Source organism: Chrysoperla carnea, chromosome 4 (assembly GCF_905475395.1).
Source record: "Chrysoperla carnea chromosome 4, inChrCarn1.1, whole genome shotgun sequence".
In the NCBI taxonomy this organism is placed as follows: domain Eukaryota; kingdom Metazoa; phylum Arthropoda; class Insecta; order Neuroptera; family Chrysopidae; genus Chrysoperla; species Chrysoperla carnea.
The window spans coordinates 10734289-10754482 of record NC_058340.1 but is presented as its reverse complement, the minus strand read 5'-3'; the positions used below and the strand labels follow the sequence as shown (position 1 = coordinate 10754482).

Sequence of the window (20194 nt, the reverse complement as noted above, 5' to 3'; positions counted from 1 at the left end):
ATATCATATTGTATATTAGTATAATAAGTATATCCAATAGTTAATCCCCGTTAATTACAATTTAGCTTGTCTATTTTTATTTGATGATTTCACACCTTTTTTTGAAAGTCAAATTTCTGATGTTGAAATTTAATCATCGAAGCAATAACATAATAAGCAGCAAATTAAAAAAGGCGTATGATAAATTACCATGTGAATATTTAGTAACTTTACAAACAACTAGTCTGCATCCTTCATTTTTTTATACCAACGAGTATTTTACCACTATTTTTAGCTTTCGCTAATCCACCGTCTGCCCTTTAATCGCATATGAAGGCCCTTATCAAACACTTATTCTACGAGCAAGTGTGGGTCCTTGAGGCCCTTAATGCGCGAAGCCCGTAATTTGTTTCTTGACACTAACTACTGGTTACCCACCCCGTTTAATATTAATATTTAGTATTGATTACATATGAAATTTGGTTTGCTATCTATCAAAGAGTATCCATCATTTGTGGCATTCACCTTACGTAACGGTAATCACATTTAACAAGGAAACTTATGTTTATTTATTAAAAGGATGACTTATTTGTGGCTCAAGTATATCTTTAGAGAAGTGATCAATCAAAATAATTTGTTTAAATTATTTTCAAATATAAATGTACATCAATTTTGTTTTTTAAACATTTGTTTATAAATTTAGGGGATTATGTAAGTTAACTGAAGTTGTTCAAACTATGAATAAACCGCGAAACGGAAATTTATTTAAACAATTTGGTTTTTTTTATTACTATATACATTTTACTCATGTAATTACAATAGCATGAAATTACGAAGGAACATTAATTGGGTCTTAAATATAATAATAAACCTGTAATGTTGAAAATAAAAATGATGCCCCGAAACCAATTTTTATTTCTATAATTGAGAATTCTTAATGGTGTAAGTAAAAAAATAAATAACAATTTGGTGTTTTTAATATTGCTATGGACAGGTAACGACACGTTTGTTTACGCCAATATATGCAATATTTAGAAATTTAAGTTTTTTTCCTGTTTATTTATTTTTTTCAGAAAAACGTCTAAAAGCATTTGGGAAATTTACATTTTCATTTCAGGGTGGTTTACCATTAATTTTCAAAAGATTTTAATTTTGTTTCAACAGTCTGTATTTCATTTTTTCTAGGCAAATATATTCAACAATATTAAGCACATTAGACAGCTGTTTAATATTAATATAAACCCTGACATCTATCAGCCAACGTATAAAATATAAAAAATTGATAAGTTGTAGCCATGAGTTGTAGAGTAAATCAAGACGTGACATCTACAGGTATATTTAAAAACACAACAATGATTTTGAATAAAAGTTTTCAAATAATAATATGATTATTGTTAGATATTTAGATAGTTGATAGATATGATATGTACATAAACGGCCATGTCCTCATTTATTCCTTTCACTTTTATTTAAATACTTATAGTTAATAATCTTATTAAATATATCTAGTTTTATGTAAAGTGTTTATTATTATTACTTCATTGTAATTACATATATAAACAAATAGTATAAAAAAACTGTTTTTAATGTCATTTATATAATCATATTTTATAAATGCAATATTTAATATTTTCATTAATTTTTTTGCATAATTGTCTCAAAATTTTTGGTAGCGATTGGGAAGTCTTTTTTTTTTTTTAATTTTAATTACATATTATATTATGTGGAATTTAACTATCTAAATAGATAATTATAAAAAGTTATAATATTGTTACCCATGTTGGTATATGCAGAGTATTTAAACAATAAATTCTGTTAGTTGTTATTTTGAGCTGTTAAAATAATATTTTACTTAGTTGAAAGGTATTTTTAAAATATTTTGTGGTAACTGTGTCAGTATATTGAATATTTTAAGCAAAAAATCGGTCAAGTGCAATTAGCTACTATGTGCAATTAATTTTCCGGTTCAAAGATATACGTCATTGAACTATACCTCAGACTCATCAATTGAAACTTTTGAGATTTTCCATTTGTTTTCTGAATAAAATGCCTTTACCGTTAACAAAATTGAATCAATCAAACCATCTTTTTTTCCAGTTTGTTGCGGAAGATTTAAATAACTTCTTTATGTTTTGATCATGAGAGTAATTTCAAATCTGTATCTCTTGAAGTTTTGGATAAAAATTCTGTCTGGATAGTGAAAAAAGAAAATTAATTTAACTTCCATAATAGCTGTGATCATCTAATAAAATCCACAAAAGGATTCTAAATTATTCTGAATAACTTTCCTGGATAAATTTTCAAATTATTCATTATTTTTTACTATTATATGTTTTGGTATCCAAAGGATGGTAACTTGATTGCTACAGTTAAAGCACTTGCTTAGACATTCGACTGGTTACGTGACATAACATGACTACACGTCTCATTTAGAACAGGACTCTTCTCTGTTAGTTCTTCGTCCTGGAATGTGCGAGGAAAGGGTAGTAAAATTTTAAATCAGTGAGAGACCTTAGATATAACCTGAACTAAAATGCATTGCCTACAACGTCTTCCTCCCATTATGGTTTGAAACGCATGAAACCTATGCACGCAACCCATGAAGAGTTTTTTAACTGAATTTTTCATCCGGGGAAAAAGGTAGAAAAACGTAAGTACCCATCATATCACCAAGCTTCGAATTTAACTTTTTGGTGTCCTAGGTTTTTATAGCAAAGTGTGCCCTAGTTTTTATTATATCCTGTAAATAGATATATATATCAAGGTATACCAATATTATTCCCACGTTTGTAACGCGTATAAATATTGATGGTGTGTGCTCGAGACGTAAAAAGAGAATGTCATAAATGAGCAACATAGGTCAAATGAGCAACGCAGGACCAACCTTGTAAAATGCTACATATAGACCAAAAGTTTAAATTTAAGAAATATGCCTTAAAACATAAACAACGTTTGTTTGATATAAACATAATTGTTTACCCGTGAAGGCGCAAATTAAACAAAACTTTGGTGTCCACTTTTCCCAAAACTATAAAAGATAGGGAGTTGAAAATTGGCAGGTAATTTTAATTAGTGGTTTTGTGAAAGATTTTCGAAAAACGAAACAAAATTCCCAAGAATACTTTCGAAAATTTTCGAAAATCAAAACAAATGTGTTTTCTTAAAAATAATGAACGAATATTTGTATTTTGGTACTCTGCAACGGAATACTAAAAATATATTTAATAACTGGTCATTCTAGTCAACAAAAGATATTCCATTCATGTTTAAAAATTGAATCACATACTACAAGAGCCAATGAACGAAATATTGTTTGGAGAAAGTATTTTTATATGAATGTCCTCCTTAATATCATGGACAATATTTAACGACTAACCAAAAATAAAAATTTGAACACATTTTTAAATCATTATTAAGTTTCCGATATGGTTGGTTTGAATATAGAATTATTATTACCCCACCAAATATAAAAAAAAAAATAAACCTTATTATTAATAATAATTTTTATAAATGTGTTTTATGAATATAGAAAGAGAAAGTTAAATTAAAGTTGATTTACCAATGAATAATAAAATAATTGCATTTTTATTTTATATTTGTTTTTAAGTTATAAGGCATATTTATTTGTTGAAGACTGACACTTTTCTCTTTCGATTTCAAATTAATTACCACTCTTGATTGTTATAATTTTTGTTTAAGTGATAAGTTTAAATAATTGCATATTGTTGTTCGAAGAGTGAAATGTGATATATAGTTAAGTGTGTAATTTTTAACTATTTTTGGATTATTAGTTTTATGTGTATATTAAGGTGGTCGGCATTAAAATTGATGTAAAATAGTGTTGTAAATATTAATTAAGTGTATGTTAAGGTTGTTGTCTCGATAAGGGCATAGTGTCAGAAAATTCTAAATTTTTGTTTACTTATTAAGGATGTACGAGCGCCAGGTCAATTTTGGATAAAAGGCTTGGTTTTTTTATATATGAAATTGCGCTAAGTTTAAATTAATTCTGAAAATTTTAGGAGGTTGATCAATAGTAATATAACATTGGTCTTAAAACGGTAGATGGATGGTATGTTTTCAAAGATTTCTCCAAAACTAGTCGGTGGAAATTAAAAATAAACTATTTAAATAAAAGTTAAAACCTCATTAAATTCCGACTAATTAAGGATGTATAAGCACGGTAGTGGGGACATAAAATTAAAAAAATACATCCTTTCAATTTTGTTGGTGAATTATGGTATAACTTGACAATATAAGAAGAAAAGTATATATCAAGTTATAGCAAAATTCATCATCAAAGTTGAAAATAAGGTACAAATAATTTCAACCACAAGTCTAAACTTGCCTTTGCGCTCGTACAAACTTAACGATATTATAATACAATGGCTACACAAATTTGAAGTTGATTGACCGTCTCTAACTCGAGATAAACTTAATTAAATTTCGATTTATTAACATGGAGGGGATAGAAGAGAGTTTTTAACTAGTTTTTTAATTTTAGAAAAAAACTAACTGTAATATTTTCAAAAAACTAATTGATCATTGATGTATTTGTTCTTAGTTATAAAGTAGAAACAAAATTATTGACCGTTTCATGTTGAGATATAATAACGCAAAGTTAAAACATTTTATTGTTGAACAGAAATGTCTATACTAGTTAGAGTATGGCTGTTGAAGAGAAATAACTATATTAACAGAATTTAGACTCATCGCAGACTTTTTATTGTATGTATAGAAAAGAGTTGAACACTTCAGTATAGTTAAAAATTATACATTGTTTGAATACAAGCTTTACCGTGCATATAATCCAAAATTTTTTCACAATATTGTAGGGAGCCAAACACCTTAAGATGGATGGCTTATAATTTTATAAGAGATACAAAAAAGACAAATATAAATTTAAAAAACTTGGAAAGACTTGGACTCGTAAATGACATTCGTAACGCACAAAAACGCGTTTTATTGCGTTCTACACGTTCGTGAATTTGCAATTTTAGCTTATTACGAAAATAATTGGTTAAAAGGTCTGATCAAAAAAGTGTGTACTGTTAATTTTCCAATTTTTAGATCCGCGAAGGCTTCAATCTTGTAAAAAGTTCGTCAGAGAAGACAACTTACTGAAACGGTATTAATTTCACTCGAATCGATGTAATGGACGAACGGGCATAACCGAATTATAGGGCTATCGTTTATCTATTGGTACACATGCTAAAAATGAAGGACTTTGAACGGTCCCTTGCTCTAATAAATTTTATAATTAAAATCCTTAAAATGGCTAATATAATTCAATTGTAAATATTATTATACCATGCATATATGTAATATGCAAGGTATACTAATTTTAGTCCCAAGTTTGTAATGCTTAAAAATATTGATGCTACGCACAAAATTTTGCTATAGGTGTTCATAGAATCACCTAATTAGTCCATTTCCGATTGTCCGTCCGTCCGTCCGCCCGCCTGTGGACACGATAACTCAAAAACGAAAAAATATATCGAGCTGAAATTTTTACAGCGTACTCAGGACGTAAAAAGTGAGGTCAAGTTCGTAAATGAGCATCATAGGTCAATTGGGTCTTGGGTCCGTAGAACCCATCTTGTAAAGCGTTAGAGATAGAACAAAAGTTTAAAGGTAAAAAATATTTCTTATAAAAAAATAAACCACTTTTGTTTGAAACATTTTTTCGTAAACATCACTGTTTACCCGTGAGGGCGCCAATTAGGCGGACATTTTCTAGTATGTAATATACTTGAATATCAATTATCTATGTTTCACATGTATGTATGTGTTATGTGATAAAGAAATCAGCACTGACTATGCATGGTACTTCAACAATTAACTCAGTCAATTATTTCTTTTCACTTGTTTTTAATTAAAAATACATGGTATAATAATATTTATACTCTTATATAGACTGTTTTGGTTTATACACGTCGCTATTAAATTTCTTAAATAATTTAATCCGGAGAAAAGTGAAACTATTAAAAACATTCAAACATTCTAAAATTTAAAAGAATTACCATTTATATACATTTCTGTTTACTGTAGTCTGTATAATTTCATTTTTATCGCATATTTATTACTACCCGCGAACGAAATGCCATTCTTAGCAGAACCGATAGTAAATACAAGTACAGGTGTTGGAATTCATTTCCCTTAGTCAGTTAAAAAAAAGTTCTCTCCAACCTTTTCATGTGTATCATGTTCCTTATCTAGAACACACTATAAAAATTTACAAAATGCACAATTTTATGGAGGCCATGCATCCGAAAAGTCCCTTAAATCGATAGCTTTTATCATAAGATTTTTAAATTTATAATACCATGCATATATGTAATATGCAAGGTATACTAAGTTTAGTCCCAAGTTTGTAACGCTTAAAAATATTAATCCTATGACCAAAATTTTGGTATCGGTGTTTATAAAATCAACTAATTAGTCCATTTTCGGTTGTCTGTCCGTCTGCCCGTCTGTCTGCCAACACAATAACTCAAAAACGAAAAAAGATATCAAGCTGAAATTTTTACAGCGCACTAAGGACGTAAAAAGTGAGGTCAAGTTCGTAAATGAGCAACATAGGTCAATTGGGTCTTGACCTATGAGTCCGAAGGACCCATCTTGTAAAGCGTTAGAGATAGAACAAAAGTTTAGATGTAAAAAAATCTTCCTTATAAAAAAATAAACAACTTTTGTTTGAAATATTTTTTCGTAAACATCACTGTTTACTCGTTAGGGCGCAAATTAGGCGTAAATTGTGTAGTATATATTATATGGGGATATCAGTTACGTATGTGTGACATGTATGTATGTGTAATGTGATAGAGTAATCAACACTGTCTATGCATGGTATTTCAACAGTTAACTCGGCCAATTGTTTGTTTTCAATTGTTTTTTATTAAATTAAATTTTTGGCTAAGCAAAACACATTAAGTCCAAGTTTTCTATCAAAACTATATTGAAGTCATGCACTTTTGACCCTTGAAAATATAGCTTATAAACTTTCTCACGCATATAATCAGTACTGTAATAAGATAATGAAGAAGGGAGTTAAATACTTAAGCATAATCTCTATTTCCGAAAAACTTATTGTGTCTTAGGCTACTAAAACGAAGGAACAACGAAGGAATATTACGTATAGCCTTCTACTAATTGCACCTTCCTTTACAAACTCTCATCTTAATAAACAAACAACTTTTATGAAATATTTTTTTCGAAAAACGCCTAGATTCCACAGACATACAACGGAAAAATAATTTTGGGTCAAAATTTGCAATCATTTTTTGCCTAAACTATGTGGTTTTCGAAAAGATATTACCTTTTAAATGAGGACAAACATTTAAATTTAATTCTTCTTTCTCTTACAAGTTATGAAGATAAAACTTATTTTTCAAGTTTTGAGCAAAGATCAATTTAAAAAAAAAAACAGCCCGTTTGCTTAGCATTTAACACTCTATTTAGGTCAGTATCATTAGTTACATAAAAAATAATTTTTATTCGTAAAAACAACCTTCGTCAAACGGATTTACAGCATACTGATCTTACAATTGATTGCTTCATTGGGAATTTGATTGGCTATGAAGATTATTATTAAATTATAATTTTGAATTTTATATGGTTTAATTTTGGTACATTAATTTTTAATAAAATTACTAGCTCGTTGAAAAATAAAAATTTTTACTAATTTTTCATCGTGTCTTCTTCGATAAATAACAGGTCACCTGCATGCGCAAAAAATAGCTGCTCTGAAATATTAAAATCTCATACAGAAACACTCATTGTGGCTGTACACTTTTGGCCACTGTTCGCACCACTTTCCTTATGGTTTTTTCCTACAAATTTTTTCTTAGTATTTAAGACACCCTGATTTCCGAATGCTGCATTTTTAAAAGTCTCAGCAGAAATTTTATAAAAAAAATTTTTCATATTTTCGGTTTATTTCCAGCTAGCAAAAATAATATAATATCTATTGATACGTATTTCAACAATGAACCAAAATTATTGTAAAATATTTAACAATACTTTAATCCAAAACTTTGCTGACACTATGGAAAAATTGTATTTGTTTATAAAAAATTGTTATAAACAAGACATGCTGAGACTTTTGAAAGTGTAGCATTCCAAATTCGGAATCAGCGGACCAAATTACTAAGAAAACACTTTTTCAGAAAAGGGTACAGCGACTATGGATTGAAGCCTAATTGACCGGTGTATTAACACTTTTTGAACTTTGAACTGAAATGTTTAATTATTCCCCTTAAATTTTTATTTTAATTAGGTACATTATTTTAATTAATAGTTATAATTTCGTAAAGTATCTACAAAATTAATTTCAGTATTTAATAGCTTTATTTTTTTGCAGGTATTTTATAATAAATAATAATTAATCCAACATCATGTTTTTACTTTTACGGATATTCAGTGCATTATGCGTATTATTATGTAAGTAATTTTACCATGCAATAGTTAAAGTCGATAAATATTTAAATAAATAATTGTATATAATTTTATTTCTATAATAATAACTTAACGATTACCACGGTTATATGCAATTGTGTAGAAGAAATATAGGTACTAAGTACTATATTAAATGATTATACAGAGTGAGTTAAATTCTTTTATAAGAACCAGAAATATTTCTGAACTTATGAATAGTTTAGGTAAGTTGCTAATAATTAATTCAATTTCAAAAAATTGAATATAAATCTATATATATAAAAGGAGAGTGTTTGTTTGTATGTCCCCGATTTTCCCTAAAACTAACCAGTGACCTTCGGTAGGGGATTATGTCATTGGGTAGCCCTTAGGCTCCCATTGTCAATAAGGGAGTTTGGTGGGGGTGGAATTAAAAATGATCTAGAAATTCATAGAAAATAGATTAAAAAAATAGTTCTAATAGTACAATAGGCCCCACTGTCAATAGTACAATTTTCACTAGATGGCGCTACTGGCGCAAATGTCTTTCGATTTTTCCCGAAAATTCTGGAATGTTCCATGAATTTCTATCGAATTTTCTAGAATTTTCTCGAACATTCTGGAATGTTCTATGGATTTCTATCGAATTTTCTAGAACTTTCTCGAATATTCTCGAATGTTGTATGGAATTTTATTGAATTTTATCAAACTTTCTCGAACAATCTGGAATGTTCCATGGGTTTCTGTCGAATTTTCTAAAATTTTCTCGAACATTCTGGAATGTTCTATGGATTTCTATCGAATTTTCTAGAATTTTCTCGAACATTCAGACAAATTCAAAAACGACAAATCCAGATTCGCCCTGGATATCACAATAGGTTACAGTTCTTTTTTTTAAATTTTAGACTTTATAATCCAGAAAAGAAATCGGTTATGAAGTCCCGGAGAGCAGCTAGTAAGTAATAAAGAAAGTGAAAACGAATAAAAATGATTTGCCAATTAATGAATTCATTTGTATCAAAAAAGGTGTCTGGTTTCAATTTCTCTTATATTAATTTACTTAAAAGTAGTTATAACTTTTGGTGGAATTGTTATACCTAATTTTAAAAGATGTTAATAGCCTATCCCAAAAGATAATGGCACTAACTACATTAAGGAACTAAATTCGCGCATCTATAATTTATTACATATTACATATACAGTACAAAGCATTGTACTGGGGAGAGACATTTTGCTTTGAAAAAAGAAAAAACATGTATATTTCAAATATATAATTGTTTTATAAACTTATAAAACAAATTTTCTATCATCACTCTTTTTTTGGATAAAATGATTTATAAATTATTTGCGAAACTTGCAAAAATGCATGCAGCGCAATTTTTCCATATTTCGAAGAACTTTTCATTTTATTTTTGTTTGTTTTAGTGGCCAACTCGTTGATTATCCCAGAAGAATTACCATCAATATTATCGTTAATTTATTCAAATATTCCACCAATTAAAAAAGGTATGAGCATATTATTTATTATTTAGCTTACTATCACCTTTGTGCAAAATATCAGTACCATGACCCCACTATCTTTAAAACTTTTAGAGGTAGGTTAAATTTGACCATAAATTTGAAAAATATGACTCAAAATAATATGGCTTTATTTATTAAAATTGGCTATAATTTGAATGTGATAAAGCAAAATTTAATTTTTTTAATTTTGATGACGTCATAAAGTTCAAAAAATCAAATTTTTTCATCATACACCCAAATTTTATGCGATCTGAATGCAATTTTTTTTGAAACCCACTACTTTTGGGTCAAACTTTTCATGTTTGACGTTATTATTTAACTAACATTTACCTATGTGAGAAATATCGGTACCAAATGCCTATTATCATCAAAACTTTTAGTGGTAGGTTAAATTTGCCAAAATATTTGAAAAGTATGACCCAAAATTAGTATAATTCCATACTTGGTTTATTAAAATTGGCTAAAATTTGTATGTGATAGAGCAAAATTTAATTTTTTGGATTTTGATGACGTCTTGAAGTTCAAAAAATCAAATTTTTTCATAATACACCCAAATTTTATCCGATCTGAATGAAAATTTTTTTGAAACACCATAATTTTGGCTTAAATTTTTCATTTTTTATGTTATTGTTAACTTCCCAGTATAGGAAAATATTATTAAAATTGGTCCGATTTTCGAAATCGAAAGTCTCAACATATCTTTACGTTTCATGGTTAGGACAAGGCATTAACACCAATTTGTAGAAGTACGTGTGTGTCTATTATTAAATATTAACCGAGATAATCCACATTTTGTGTGAGCAATTAAAATGTAATTACAGATACTTCGCTCAAAAATTCTGGATCATTTCATAAAGGTTTTTATAAAGCGTTGTTCTTCAAAGTGTAAAGATATAATAAAATTTTAAATTTCGATTTTCTAGTAGGTATAAAAGTCCCGTTCACTGACTAAGAAAGAAAATTTGTCATTTCCTTGGTATCCTATATCCTTAATGGTCAAAAAGTTTTAATTGTCATTTGATCGATGTAATTGTTATTACTACGATAATTAGAAAGTAAAAGTCAATAAAAATATGTTAGACCTTTATTTTTGTCAGGAAATTTTCACTTTTGATATTAAAATAAGAAAGTGAACTTGAATTATTAGATAAATATTATTTATGAACATATTAATTGTACATAACTTTAAACGGGTATAATAACAATTCATTTATTTAAAAACTAACATAAAAAATTGTAGCTAAATCATAGCGAAATCTTAATTCGGAAAATTTTCATGCATGAAATATGATTATGTTTGAATAATAGTCCTGGTACTTACCAACATCCATTCTTGATGAATCTCCCTTTAGAAATTCACATGTGAATTATTTGGGATTTTGTCTCATCTTATTTTTCAAGATGTAAATTAATCTGATTAATTATTGATTTTTGAAGGAACGGATTCACGAGTAGGTTTTGGATTTCGACTTGGTGAACATGCCGATTTTCAAGTGCTATTAGAATTAGGGCCACAAACGAATACCAGACCAATAGGAAATGCAGATTCGCCAAGCAAAAGGCATGTCCAAAGAATAAATAGTAACATCATACAATTGCTACAACGACCTAGCAAACCAACACCTGAAAAGGTATGTACTTTTGGTAGATTTTATGCTTCGTTTATAACCATAACCATTTTAGAATAGAATTTTTTCAATTTCACAATGTGATAATATTTTTTAGATATCAAATACTGATGGTGGTAAATGGTTAGCCAATTGGCAACAGACAATGAAAAAACCAGTTTTTGTTTCCGAGGAAGAATCTGTTGAAGGTTTAGGTGAAATTAAAGCTGCTGATGTTATTCCTGAAGATGATGGTGATGATTTGAATAATAGCACAGAAAACTTGGATACTAATGAAACGAATGATTCCGCAAAAGAGGAATCCCCTAAAAAAATCGTTAATTCAAAAGAGGATACATCAGACTTATCAGATGTTTCATTGGATAATGAATAGATGAAATACACCTAGTCTAAAATAATATTATTGAGATACGTTTATTTTTTGAAAATCCTGTTAATTTTACCAATTTTCATTGTTCACATGCAGGTACTTTTTCTTATTCCGCTGTACCTGGATGTGAACAATGAAAATTAGGAAAACAACAGGATTTTCGAAAAAGTACCCACGGCAGGTGATTTAATTTTAATGCCTATAACATACCCAAATTTCAAATCGATAGATAAAGGGTATAGTCCTAGTGCTTGCAATTAAATTGTTACTTTATTCTTATCTGGAAAACCGCTTTTCATTCTAATTTTTTTTTTCACCAATAAATATTTAAGAGGATCCTTAAAAAAATTATAAAGTTTTACGTCAATCAAATAATTACATATAATAATTTGATCGAGATAAATAGAAAAGTTATATCAGCCATAAACTTTTTTATAACAACATAATTTAAAAAAAATATTTATAAGGACGCTTATTGTACGAGTTTCGATTTATTACGGGAAGCCTATTTAATTCGATTAAATTCTACAAGAATATTTTTATGAAATAAATGAACAAAAAGCGAAAACCACTAAATTATTTTTGGTGATTACCTATAACAGATATTGATTGCTTAGTGAAAAAACACAATTTTCACAGGTTTATTTATTTGAAAATGCTTAAGCAATGGATTTCTTTAAAAATAAAATGATAAAATATTATTCTTGCCGAAATGTAATGCATATTTTATTTATGATTTTTTTTAATTCATAGAAAACCGCATACATTTTTAATTCTATTATAGTCCATGCAAAATTTTCATCTTGAACTTTTACTATCTACTTATAAAAGTCCTAGGTAAGTAATTTTCCTTTTGAGAATAGGCACAAGAGTCGGGATGTTAAAACTTCCGTTATGCCTATCATACATCATAAAAAAAAACATGAGACGCGCAGGATGTAAGCATATTAAACCAATTGTATGTCCTCTGTGTTAAGTTTTGACAGTTGGGAAGATTTAATACTTCAGAAAAAATAATTTCTTTCGTCTTATGCCAAAAAAATCATTTTTGTTTTGCAAATATTTTACTAATTTTCCTCATATTAATTAAATAAACTAATATGAAAAAATAAAATATAGGTATTGTTAATATAATAATCAAAATTAAAAATGTATGTGGGTCAAATTATTTGCTCAGATTTATGTCAAAGGTGTCATATTTTATTACACAGATATTTTATTGTATTTAATTTATTTATAAATAAATGATTTTAAGTTAAAAAAAAAACCCATGTTGTAACAAGAAAACCTAAAACTTATACAAATTCTAATATTATAAAATTATAATGCGAAAATAACTCTGTCTGTCTGCTTATCTGTCTATTACGTTTTCACGCTTAAACCGTTGAAAAAATTATGGTATAAAAATAAATGGGACCTTGAAAACGGGCATTGATAACTTTTTGTCGCAAAGATAAAACTTGAAGGGGGTGAAATAGGGAATAAAAGTTTCTGTGGGATATAACGCATTATGACATTTACGTGGTAATAATTTCCTTTAGTACTCATAGCTGAAAGTACATGTATTGGTTCATAACTCTGATAATAGTTTCGTTTAGTATTCATAGATGTCGTTATATGTATGTAGCAGGTGGATTGCTGATTGTTTAATAAAACAGTTCTGATATGTAAAATAGCTGAAAGTCGTTTAGGGGTTTTTCAAAATTACTGAACTGTAACACGCAAAAATTGCATAAATAGTTTGCATCTATTAATGCAGCGGGTCAACGATTAGAAGTTATGTAAAACATTCAAAATGATATGTGGTTAAATTAAAGATAATCAATAACAACGTGAAATGAAATGTCAGATAAAAGTTTCTCAAAATTAATAAATAACAAGTGAAAACAAACAATTGACTGAGTTAATTGTTGAAATACCATGCATAGACAGTTGCTAATTGCGTTTACATTTTACCCAGAATTGCTTTAATCTAAGATCCCACTTTCCCAAATGAAAGCTTACCCTGATAAAAAATAGAAAGAGTATTAAGTCTGTTTGAGTCTTGAATCACTTTTGTAAGATACTTGAACTATGTGAGGCGTGCCATTGAATTAAACAAGAAAAATTTAATTAAGATAAAAATCAAAGTATCAAAATATTTGGAAGAAATAAGAAAGATATCTAGGACATATCGACAAAGAAATTGAATTTGAAAGAAAAAAAAAAAAAAAAAAAGAGTCTAGTAATCAGATTAAAGTAATTATCTTGTAATAAAATTAAAAAATTGTTTAACTGTTGAAAACAATACGTATTACACCGCCAGTATGCCTCTGCCCCGTAGAACAGTCATGCACAATGCCAACGGTGGTCGATCGACGTGCTATGAGTGAAAGTAAATAATTTTGTTAAGACCTACTGTGTTGAAGCCGGTTCAACTCGACTCGGCTCCTATTTATAAATTCATGATATTCATAATTACATATTTTGTTTCAAGTATTAAATAATGCCCTTAATTTATTACATGTACTGCAACTCTGCAAGTCATTTTATTTAATATCAAGTATTTTATAACGCAATTTTACTGTAATTACCTGTGAATGACATCGGTAAAGATCGATTTAACACGATCTTAAGAATTCAGTGCAAATTTTAAATAAAAAAATAATAAAAAGTTTAAAGCTTGTTTCTTTCTTGACAATCGAAGATACAAATAGGGTTTTTTATTTCGCATTTTATACTATTTTACGCATATAGGGACTGATTAATCTAGTTGGGAAAAATGTTCTGGGAACATGAATTCTGGATATACAGGGTACAACATTTTAATCTATTATGGCTAAAATAGTTCGTTCAGATTGAAGCTAGTTTTTGGGGTTGCTTTATTAATCAATTTTAATCCTAAAATGTAAGAGATAGCATAACACATTAAATTAGGAAATTGGTTGAAAATATTCTTTCGAAAATTGTAAGATTTGGGAGGAAATACGACGAAATACGAAAAATATATCATTGTTGCATTGAATCGAAAGAAAAAAAAACGCAAGATACAGAAAAATGCTAAGCAAAAGTTGTCCAAATGTTAAAATAATAAAATAATATTTGCAACTAATTTAACAGCACTTAGAATCGATATCCTAAGCCAATATTTATTTTCTAGTGATCAATTAATAAATTATTAATTTATAAAGAAATAAAAAGCACAAATTTTATTACAAATTTTATATTTTCCGGCATTGAAACTTTATGATGCCTTCAAATATAATTTATATGAAACAAAATATTGAATCACGAAAACCATTGAATCTTGTTGAGTTGGATAAATGTTGTTTTGGATGACTTATTTTCAAGAAACATAAAACAAATACTCACGTGTGCTGTTAAGTCTGTTGTTTGTTTAAATGTTTGTTGATATTATTTATATTCGATGGATATACTTGAAATTTTGGCAGATCGTTGCATTTTTAGCCAAGATTGTCATTTGTAACCCAAAATTCTCACTGCAAAAGAAAGGCATTATAAAAGAAATTTGTATCCGTTTCCACACTACCATTGAGGTAGGATACATCAGCGCGTTTTTTTTTACGTGGTATCCCCTATAGGCCTAATCCACGATCTTTTCCTTCTATTTAAGTGCATCCGGTTACATTTAAACAGAAGAAAAATATAAATAATCATCCAATTTGTCGTGACCGGAACATGACAAATTGGATAACATTATCGCAATTCCTAAAAAAACAAAATCACAATCCCCAAATACTATCAGCCTAAATTTGACATCACTTAATATAATTACAGGACAGGTATTCCTAAAATATAAGAAAGAGATAAAAAAAAACATAAATATCCCTGGAAAAAAATTCAATTATTTCAAAAAGAAAAGGAATAAATAAAAATTGCTTAATTTACAATAACCTTTATGCATAAATATTTCTGAAGGTCCATTTGAATTAACCATATCAACCTAGTTATAAGTAGACTTACCCCAGAATGAAACCAATCCAAAATATCACAGGCTATAACACAGGCAAAAAATCCATGTAATCAAGATCATTTTTTCCGTACATTATCTGTCTAGATATACCTAACTCATTTTAAGTGATGACTGCTCACGTTGCAGATGAGACTGAACGACATCATGAGTTGATACAGTCCCCTATCGAGGCGCTTGGCTTATAGACAGACATAACGAGAAAAAATTGATTTTTGACTACACAATTTCTCATAGTGTTATAACACATGCAACAAATCGAACGAGTTTTTCCTGAGAAACATCATACTAACCTTAGTTAGTCAACGTCGCTTCTCAGAATTTAGGGCAGACCGAATTTACAAATTTAAAATAATATATTTAAAAAATAAAATAAAAAAAATTTAAAAAGAAAAATTAGGCAATTTTTCAACCCAGTTATAAGTAGACTTACCCCAGAATGAAACCAATCCAATATATCACAGGCTATAACACAGGCGAAAAATCCATGTAATCAAGTTCATTTTTTCCGTACATTATCTGTCTAGATATACCTAACTCATTTTAAGTGATGACTGCTCACGTTGCAGATGAGACTGAACGACATCATGAGTTGATACAGTCCCCTATCGAGGCGCTTGGCTTATAGACAGACATAACGAGAAAAAATTGATTTTTGACTACACAATTTCTCATAGTGTTATAACACATGCAACAAATCGAACGAGTTTTTCCTGAGAAACATCATACTAACCTTAGTTAGTCAACGTCGCTTCTCAGGATATAGGGCAGACCGATTTTACAAATTTAAATTAATGAACTGATATTTAGAGTAAAATAAATTGAAAAAAACCAAAAATATCTCTGGGCATAAAAGTTAAAAATTGCTTAATTTTCAATAATATTTATGCATAAACAATTAAAGAAAGTTCTAGGATAGGATATGATAAAAAAAGATAATTCTAGGATAGGATATGAATTTTACAAGTCACAAACACAGAATTATACAAATGACAATGTCGGAGATGAAAAAGCATAAATATCTCTGGAAAAAAATTCAATTATTTTAAAAAGAAAAGGAATAAATAAAAATTGCTTAATTTACAATAACCTTTATGCATAAATATTTCTGAAGGTCCATTTGAATTAACCATATCAACCTAGTTATAAGTAGACTTACCCCAGAATGAAACCAATCCAAAATATCACAAGCTATAACACAGGCGAAAAATCCATGTAATCAAGATCATTTTATCCGTACATTATCTGTCTAGATATACCTAACTCATTTTAAGTGATGACTGCTCACGTTGCAGATGAGACTGAACGACATCATGAGTTGATACAGTCCCCTATCGAGGCGCTTGGCTTATAGACAGACATAACGAGAAAAAATTGATTTTTGACTACACAATTTCTCATAGTGTTATAACACATGCAACAAATCGAACGAGTTTTTCCTGAGAAACATCATACTAACCTTAGTTAGTCAACGTCGCTTCTCAGGATATAGGGCAGACCGATTTTACAAATTTAAATTAATGAACTGATATTTAGAGTAAAATAAATTGAAAAAAACCAAAAATATCTCTGGGCATAAAAGTTAAAAATTGCTTAATTTTCAATAATATTTATGCATAAACAATTAAAGAAAGTTCTAGGATAGGATATGATAAAAAAAGATAATTCTAGGATAGGATATGAATTTTACAAGTCACAAACACAGAATTATACAAATGACAATGTCGGAGATGAAAAAGCATAAATATCTCTGGAAAAAAATTCAATTATTTTAAAAAGAAAAGGAATAAATAAAAATTGCTTAATTTACAATAACCTTTATGCATAAATATTTCTGAAGGTCCATTTGAATTAACCATATCAACCTAGTTATAAGTAGACTTACCCCAGAATGAAACCAATCCAAAATATCACAGGCTATAACACAGGCGAAAAATCCATGTAATCAAGATCATTTTATCCGTACATTATCTGTCTAGATATACCTAACTCATTTTAAGTGATGACTGCTCACGTTGCAGATGAGACTGAACGACATCATGAGTTGATACAGTCCCCTATCGAGGCGCTTGGCTTATAGACAGACATAACGAGAAAAAATTGATTTTTGACTACACAATTTCTCATAGTGTTATAACACATGCAACAAATCGAACGAGTTTTTCCTGAGAAACATCATACTAACCTTAGTTAGTCAACGTCGCTTCTCAGAATTTAGGGCAGACCGAATTTACAAATTTAAAATAATATATTTAAAAAATAAAATAAAAAAAATTTAAAAAGAAAAATTAGGCAATTTTTCAACCCAGTTATAAGTAGACTTACCCCAGAATGAAACCAATCCAATATATCACAGGCTATAACACAGGCGAAAAATCCATGTAATCAAGATCATTTTTTCCGTACATTATCTGTCTAGATATACCTAACTCATTTTAAGTGATGACTGCTCACGTTGCAGATGAGACTGAACGACATCATGAGTTGATACAGTCCCCTATCGAGGCGCTTGGCTTATAGACAGACATAACGAGAAAAAATTGATTTTTGACTACACAATTTCTCATAGTGTTATAACACATGCAACAAATCGAACGAGTTTTTCCTGAGAAACATCATACTAACCTTAGTTAGTCAACGTCGCTTCTCAGGATATAGGGCAGACCGATTTTACAAATTTAAATTAATGAACTGATATTTAGAGTAAAATAAATTGAAGAAAACCAAAAATATCTCTGGGCATAAAAGTTAAAAATTGCTTAATTTTCAATAATATTTATGCATAAACAATTAAAGATGGCTCATTTAATCTTAATTTACCTTTATTAACATAAACTTACTTAGAAACAAACCCGAAAATGAAATTTAAGATTTGGAATTCAAATGAAGGGAATAGATAAATGTCAAATAAATAAGCTATTCATAGTGAATAGTAAAACACACACTCAAATTAATTATATTACTTAGAATAAATTATCATATGATATTTAGAAAATAAAAATAAAAATTTTACTTACCTGGATTTTGAACTCCATACCTGTGTAAGAGGACTCGCTATACTCTCTGCCACACGACTTGATGCTTGTTACAATTTAAACGGCCATAATCGGTGGTAAAACTGGACCAACCTAATGAATAAATATATTTTAGTGATAAATAATTAAAATAATTAAAAATAATTTTATTATTAGTGTATGTACAAATATCAGCCAATTGATTCTCTATAGGTATATGTTCAATTTTTAAATTATCTTTTTTTAATTCTGATCGAATGAAATGGTATTTAATGCCAATATGTTTACTTCTTTTACTTTCCCAATTCTTAACTTATTGAATACTTGATTGATTATCCTCAAAAATTACTGGTTTAACGATAATATTAAAACATTCATTTTACAAACCGCAGCTAGTTAATGCAACAATATTCTGTTTTTTAGATTTTCAAAATATATTATTTCCAAATAATTGAAGGGCGTACATGCGTCAACGATAATAGTAGAGAAATAAAAAACAATATGGTAATGCGATAGTTTAAATGATTTTCTATGATTTAAGACAAGAAAAATAACCTGTTATCGAATTATTTTCATTGAATTTTAAGTTTAAAAAATTGACTAAAAGTAAGATTTAATATGGGACTAAATGGAAAATATAAATACGATATTTTTCTAAAATTATATCGATACCAATACTTTTTTTTACAAGCTTTTACCAGGTAATAAGTATTTAAACTTTTAATAGAATTTCAAAAAAATTTCTATTAATTTAAAATTCTTTAAAATTTACATACTGTTTCCCTATGAACGCACGTAGCAAAACAGGCTCACGCATGTACGTGAACTTAAATAACATTTCATTCGATCAGAATTAAAAAAAAAAAATTGATTATATACCTACAAAAAATGAACTGGCTGATATTTGTACCAAAGGTTTATCAAATCAAAAATTTCACAAATTTGCTAAGTCCATAGAAATCTGTTTTGTTTGAATTGAGCGGAGTGTTGAAATCAATTGAATACAAATTTAGTTTTATTTATTATTTTGATAGAATTTTTTTCGATATTTAGTAACGGAGTTGTTGATTAAAACAATAATATTAAAACATTTCATTAATATTATGAATGTTCAAGTGATGTAGAGTTATTTAGTTATTCATTTAAGGACGTACATTCATGAGACTTGTAAGTAGACAAATAAAAATAATTATGATGATAAAAAAGTTTAAATGATTTTGAATGATTTAAGAAAGAAAAAATATACAATTATATAAAATAATCGAAACGTAATTAATGTTAAATTTTAAATTCAAAA

At 28.3% G+C, this 20194-nt stretch overlaps 1 protein-coding gene across 1 annotated transcript; it reads left to right on the top strand.

Moving 5' to 3' along the window:
• Positions 1-8341: 8341 nt before the first annotated feature.
• LOC123298445 lies at positions 8342-11980 on the top strand. The gene is made up of 4 exons (XM_044880445.1): positions 8342-8421; positions 9820-9900; positions 11353-11546; positions 11641-11980. The coding sequence occupies exons 1-4, from the start codon at positions 8376-8378 to the stop codon at positions 11914-11916; spliced, it is 597 nt and encodes a 198-aa protein (XP_044736380.1). The 5' UTR covers positions 8342-8375; the 3' UTR covers positions 11917-11980.
• Positions 11981-20194: the final 8214 nt, after the last annotated feature.